The following is a 6,534-nucleotide window of genomic DNA, read 5'->3' as shown; positions in this document are numbered from 1 at the left end:
CATTGCTGAATGTATTTCTTATTTTTGAGGTGGGGATTATCTACATTGATGTAAGTGTACCTGTCTCCTCGATAAAACCAAGATGCGCAATGCTCGCTGGCATCAGCTGAGAAGCAAGGAAAAGTCTTGTATTATTGTCTGCGGGGTAGCATGAAAACAGAAAGGATGTGTTTTTCTTTCATCACTTATTTCTGTGCTTTTAAAAATCAGAAAGCGCAGGCAATGCCCTGCTCTAATTTAACCTGTACAAATTTTATGTTTGCTAGTAAAGGCTGGGAATTAATACTACTCAAACCCAACATTTCAATTAGTACTAATATGGAAAATGTGGCTAATATGTACAAAGGATAATCACTTCCTCTACTAAAAGCAGCTTTGAGCATTTTGCCAGTCCTGGAAAATAATAAAAAAGACAACAATTACACAATCAGTGTTCAATCCCCATGCAATAGATGACACTTTTGCATTAAATAAAGACACACAGAGATTTTAAAAGTTTGTTTTTATTATTGTAATATGACTACATTATTATCTAAATAAACTCTTCAATCACTTCTACACTCTATCTTCATCATAAAGGTTTCAATAGGGAATGCCACACAGTATTCTGCAACCTTCACACTTAAAAGTATATAGAAATATTCAGTATTAAAAGGCCTTTGCAAGGTGTTTCTTTCAAAAACATTAGATTTATAAATCCAAGTGTATATTAAAGCAGATTTTTTGTCTAGAAACCCATTGACAAACGGGTCCAAATCTACGGATCTGTCAAAGAACAAGTTTTTGTGTGCTTACATTAACTCTGTAGTAACCTTGTCCATGAGTACTGCTACTAAAAACAAGAGTAGGAATTGAGGAGTGTTGTAGTAGTCAATGTGGGCCAGAATTTAGCCCATTGTTAACGACAGTTAATTTTGCTCAACTCTGTTCCCACCGGTTAAAGCTTAAGGCATATTATTTTCCCACGCTAAAGTAACTATATAAGCGTTGTTCGTAATACATCAAACAAAGTATTTTATGGTGTATGTAAGATGCGACGAGAAGAAATAAGATACCTTGCAGTTAAAACATTTACTTTTCTATTTAGAGCAACAAAACTCACATTTTCAATTTGTAGAAAACCATCATTATTGAAAAGCCTAACCTTTCAAATTTTATCAGAAACACTATTTTAGATTTGAATGTGAAGGTTTATGGAGCTAACGAAATGTCCCGAAGCTGGTGCTCCTCTAGGAAGGAGTGTAGAATACATACCCACAAGTACTCAAATATAAGAAGAATCCAATGCACTACTACTTTAAGTACACAAGCCATGAATTACATTCAAATGAGAGACCTTTTACATGATACGATTCTTTTCACTACCGTGTACTAAACTTCAGTAGCTCCAACAACTTGGTAAAAAGAATAATTTTATTTTTTAGCCAAGACTAATTTTCACATGCCACAGTCTTCAATTTGCAAGGGCAATTTAACATCAGCATCCACTCCTCAGCTGTAAAATTTCTCAGTCAATCAGTAATAAATAGAAAAGATATATCTGACATAAGAAACAATAATGAAAACAATTACTTAAATACTGAAATACTGGCACAAAAATGAGAAAAGATTTTATTGGTGGCATCCTTAAGTATCTGGACCATAAGATGTGTTAGCATAAAAAGTATCTAATTAAAAAGCCAACATTTTGGTTTTGCACAATGCTTTTTCTACCTATCGTTAATCACACATTCAAATAACAAACAAAACAATAACTGGGGAGACAGCGTTAGCAGCCTCCTGAATATTCTGCAGGAGCCTACCTTGCTGCTTTTGAGGTAGGATCTTCTCCCATCCTTTGATTCCATGAACCAGTCAACACAAGGCAGAATTTAGTCCCTAAGGCGTGCAGGGAGTGCACACTTAAGAATAACATGGAATATAACAATATCTTAATTGAAAAAAAGGACGTTTCATGGATTTTTGGAATGTTAGGAGACTTTCATAAGTAAACCTGTCAAAGATTCCATTCCTGACAGTTATGAAAATGACAAAACAGTGAACTGATTTAAAGTAACAGTAATTTTAAACAGAAAAATTGGATTGAGAAAACACAATGTTCCAGGAAAGAACTGTGTGTTTCATGATCTATATTTATTCTTTAAATATATTTATATTTTTATAGTACAGATTGAATCATTTATACATATAAATACAACAGCAGTGAAGAACTATAAAGATTTGATTTTTAGAAGTAAATGGAGTAGACTTTTACACAGGTGTAGAACTCTTGCAGCACGTTTTTAAATTTGATTTCTGCTGCAGTTGAAAAAGTTGGAAATATTCCTCTATAATTTCGCCTCTTGTGAAAGTGAAGACAATTTTAACATAAACACAAAACAGTTCTTAATCTTGCCTCCACACACATTTAACAATATTTGCTCAAATCACACAGATCAGCTATTACAGTTATTCAAGAGCAAAATGTATTTTCACACAGTGGAATCTCAGTCTGGTAGACAACCCAAATCTCCTCATGAAGTTCTTACTCTTGTGTCACTTCCTCTTTAGGCTGTTTGAGCTCCATCAGTAATTCTTTACCAGTTTCCCCTGCTTTTGAGGCAAAGAGAATAGCTCCCTGTTTAAAGCCCAGGAGCTTCAAGTTTCTGGCATAATCTGCATATACAGCATGGATCAATTTATGTAAATGAAGCATTAAGGAAAACACAAGTGAATAGCAAAATGAAAAAAACTCAGAATCTTTTTTTCTTTCTCCTCATTCCTTAGCTCTCCCAAGCTGAAAATGCTATACATTGCTGCCAATTGTGCTAATCCAATATTTTTCAGCACAAATAAAGACAAAAAATTTGTTTTAAATTCTACTATGGAATGCTTATTAGCATTTATCAGGCAATATGCAGAGTGCTATAAACTAAAACAGATACATTTCAGATACACATAAATACCTACCATAATACCATGTCATAACTTGGAAAAGAAATTAAGAAATTGTAAGGTCATACTACAAGATTTGTTCGTTAATTAGATCTGAAGTTACCTACATGACTTATTGGTGGCTTTTTTTATTTACAAGCTGACATCAGTGATGACTCCATAAAACACAATCAGGTATTATTTACATATGCATTATTATTTATTGCATCTAATACAAAAGTTAGAGCAACTGTTCAGAGTTTCCAGAACACCAGGCTGGATGTGCAGACTGTACTGAGCAATACTTTAGATACCTTTTAAAATACATACTACATTTTCAGCTCATCTGATCTTGACCTTTAATTTTCTTTGTTTTCACTGTCTCAAAACTGACTCCTTCATAAAGGACTTCAATCGCTAAAGCAGTATGCTTTTGTATAGAGGGGCTCAATGCAGGATTTTTTTTCCCTGAGATACAGTGTTTAAAAGATAACTGAACCACCGATTTCACTACACAGTCTGCAGTAATAATTTCCAAGTTCTGCAAAGAACATTTTATCATCTGTTCTTTTCTCTACTATGCTTATTTTTTTCACTTTTAGTTTGTTTTCCAGTTCCACTGGCCTCACAGAGCATCAGGAGGAGGTAATGTTATGGATTTATGCAAATGACTCCTTTTCACTTGTTTCCTCATACTTCCTTCAAACTACACAACCTGGAAAATAAAAATAGGAATTCCTATTCCTGTGCAGACAAGTTCATCTAACATTGGCTCATGCATACTCACTGTGTATGAGTACAGAGATGCAAAAACAGGATTTCAGAAAAAGGATATTTGTATCATCATTAACTTCAAATGCCCCATACTTCAGACAAGCTTCAACAAATAAAGCCGCTCTATCGAAATACCTCATACTGTTAAATGAAAAAAAAAAAAAAAAAAGAGAATAATTTGTTAGGACAGGAAAACAGAAAAGTATTCCAGGACATTGCAGCAAAACGCTTACACACAGGCTTCCTAAAATTTTGTACCTAGGTCTGGAGTGGCAAATCTCTTCTGCACTGAGGGCTGAACAAGGTTTCCGAACATCGCGAGGGTTAAACAGTATCACCCTTTAGCTGCCACTATGGCATGTATTCACACTCTCACATCACACACTGCTCTCGGTTTCCAGTGTTGCTCTACCTTGCTCTCTGTGCCTTCATGCTTTGCAGGCCTAGCGCGTTCACTTCATCACGACAGCGCTGAGTGCCCTCCTCGCGGCAGTGAATGCTGCTGCCCTGCTCCCAGGCAGTGTGTAGGAACAGGTCATGCTGTTCCCACGTACCGCCTCGTGCTCCTCTTGCACCGTCGGTCTGGCACTGCCCTCTCCCCAAGCTTCCTACATCCCCCCTTCCTCCCTGCACTCAAGGAACTGACATTTGATGCAAAATTTTTGCAAGATCAAGGCTCAACTTACTCGGAAATAATCGTAGCTACTATAAATTGTTACTGCTTGGTCAATGGGTGCTAGCAATCTTAAAGCCTGCAGTAAATTTAAACACCAGTATATTTCTTGAAATTGCAACAAAAACATCAGTTCCAGCACACAGAAATGATGCACTACTGAGGCTAAAGTTAATTAAAGAAAAACATGCTAAAATAGAAACAAATGTCAGAAATCAAACTGCAGACCTCCTCCCTCCCCCTTGTCTTCTGAGTCACAAATGTTTAAATAACAATTTTGGACAAGACAAAATACAGATTGTGCTGTTTCAGCTTTACCTGTGCAACATCTCCGCAACTTTTGTAAAGCATCCAAGTGACAAGAGGACAAGAATGGCTTTGGACTTCTGGTTGACTTGCGGAGAGCAAAGGTGATCTACCCAACGCTTTAACACATCAGCACACTCCTCTGAGTTCAAACGAACCTTTAAGAGATGGGAAAGCCAGTTATGGATTCTCAGCTGCTAACTAAAGAGAGCATTCTGCTTCTGCTTCTTTTTTTTTAATGAGAAACTTTGGGCAGAAGTAAAAGCATCTGAAATGACCAATTTTTCTATAAAAAGTACACTAATCCCTTGAACAAATACAATATAAAGAAAAAGAAGTAATACATAGAAATAAAAAACCTCCACTCTGGTCACTCCACAGTTACATGCGATTAACATTACTTTTACCACAAGGCTTTAGTAAAACCCCAAGTATCAAGAAGTTAGAAATCTTTATCCTTTGCTGAAAACTTAAGGACAAAACATCTTTATTTTTCTGAAGAGTGGGATTCATCCATTTAAAAAATCCGAGTATATTTCTATACTTTCTGCAGGAAACATAACAGAAGCTTTACTCGGAGACACTGAAAGATCATCCTTACTGACTACTGCCCGTTATAATATGGAGAATTAATGCTGTGTCTAGGTACTTTTACTGTAACGTCTGCATACCAAAACAGAAGTCGGTGCAAATTTATGTGGTTGGTGCTAACTTTAAAACCAGCACACAAGCTACATGGAGCTCAGCACAAAGTCACTTAATCGCCTAATTACTTATCCACTTCCAGGTGTGTTCTTTTGTAGTTTATTATGAACTGCGTACTGCTGCAGCTATATGCAACTTCACACATCACTGCTCAAAAACTAGGCAATTGAGTATTCTAACCACTTCTAGGCCCCAATCCTGTCATTTGGACGACCAGGACAGATCTTTATAGTCAAAAGGCTGAAGAACCACCTGTCAACACTGATTGAATGGACTGGCTTGTTATAGCTTAACACATGGAAAGAACTGATGATGATATTTCAAATTCATGTTTCAGTTTTTTAACTTTGGACAACTTTAGCACCCTCATCAGCCTTCATACCTATATACACTAAGTAGGTCATTTATGTTAGCTAACCGAAAATTGAGAAATTTCCTACCTTTGCAAGCCATGCTGCACGATTCCATTCGCCATAAGTTTGCAAGTAGCGACAGGCATCAGCAGCCTTATTGATCAGACACAGTAACTGTACACCCTCTGGAAAATAAAAAGTTAAGGGAAAAAACAGTTGCTATATAAGTGTGAGCAGATCATGCATCCCCAGAAAAAGGATCTCTCTTATATCTTTCTTAGCATACGAAGATGTTGAAAAACCCTGATTTCTACCACCTGGCTCTCCATATAACCTGGGTGTCAGTTACCATAACTTTTTCCTGGGCTACAGAGCTCAAAAGGACCTCACAAAGCTCTCGTTTAACTTTGGCCTAAATACAAATGACAAGGAGTTTGCTGGACTTCTCATCATAAAGAGATAATGATCTGTCTAAGTCAACTAAATAGATTTCATAAATAATCCTTTATTTTAATTTAATGTTGTCTGTAGTGTAATTATTAACAGTGACATGTTAGTTGTCCACAGAGTGGAAAGTATTTTTTCCAGGCAAGTACAGACATTTGTACTTTCTCTGCAAGTGTCTGAATATTTCAGTCAATCATCATATTGTGAACATCTCTTGCATTAAGCAAAATTAACCTGTACATGGTAAGAAAGCACACTTTTTGAAACAAGTTCTGAACTGGAAAGGAAACTAAGTCCATATTTCAACTTCAGTAATAAGAAACCACTTTAAAATTAATTCTTTAATTAGGAAAGTGGAAAATA

At 36.1% G+C, this 6,534-nt stretch overlaps 1 protein-coding gene across 8 annotated transcripts in view; it reads right to left on the bottom strand.

Moving 5' to 3' along the window:
- Positions 1–487: 487 nt before the first annotated feature.
- The window catches only part of WDR11 (WD repeat domain 11), a 49,198-nt gene continuing 43,151 nt past the window's right edge, over positions 488–6,534 (bottom strand). For 7 of the 8 annotated variants that reach the window (XM_075155191.1, XM_075155192.1, XM_075155193.1 and 4 more), the window contains exons 26-29: positions 5,812–5,909; positions 4,679–4,824; positions 3,749–3,828; positions 488–2,682 (exon numbers count right to left, since the gene is read on the bottom strand). In XM_075155191.1, coding sequence (XP_075011292.1) covers positions 2,525–2,682; positions 3,749–3,828; positions 4,679–4,824; positions 5,812–5,909 — 482 coding nt within the window. In that variant the 3' untranslated portion in view covers positions 488–2,524. Of the gene's footprint in view, positions 2,683–3,748; positions 3,829–4,678; positions 4,825–5,811; positions 5,910–6,534 lie in introns of those variants that run through there. The other variant, XR_012674374.1, reaches the window with a different exon arrangement.

Source organism: Calonectris borealis, chromosome 7 (assembly GCF_964195595.1).
Source record: "Calonectris borealis chromosome 7, bCalBor7.hap1.2, whole genome shotgun sequence".
Taxonomy (NCBI): Eukaryota; Metazoa; Chordata; class Aves; order Procellariiformes; family Procellariidae; genus Calonectris; species Calonectris borealis.
Note: the sequence above shows the minus strand (reverse complement) of the source record. Positions and strands in the feature narration are given on the sequence as shown.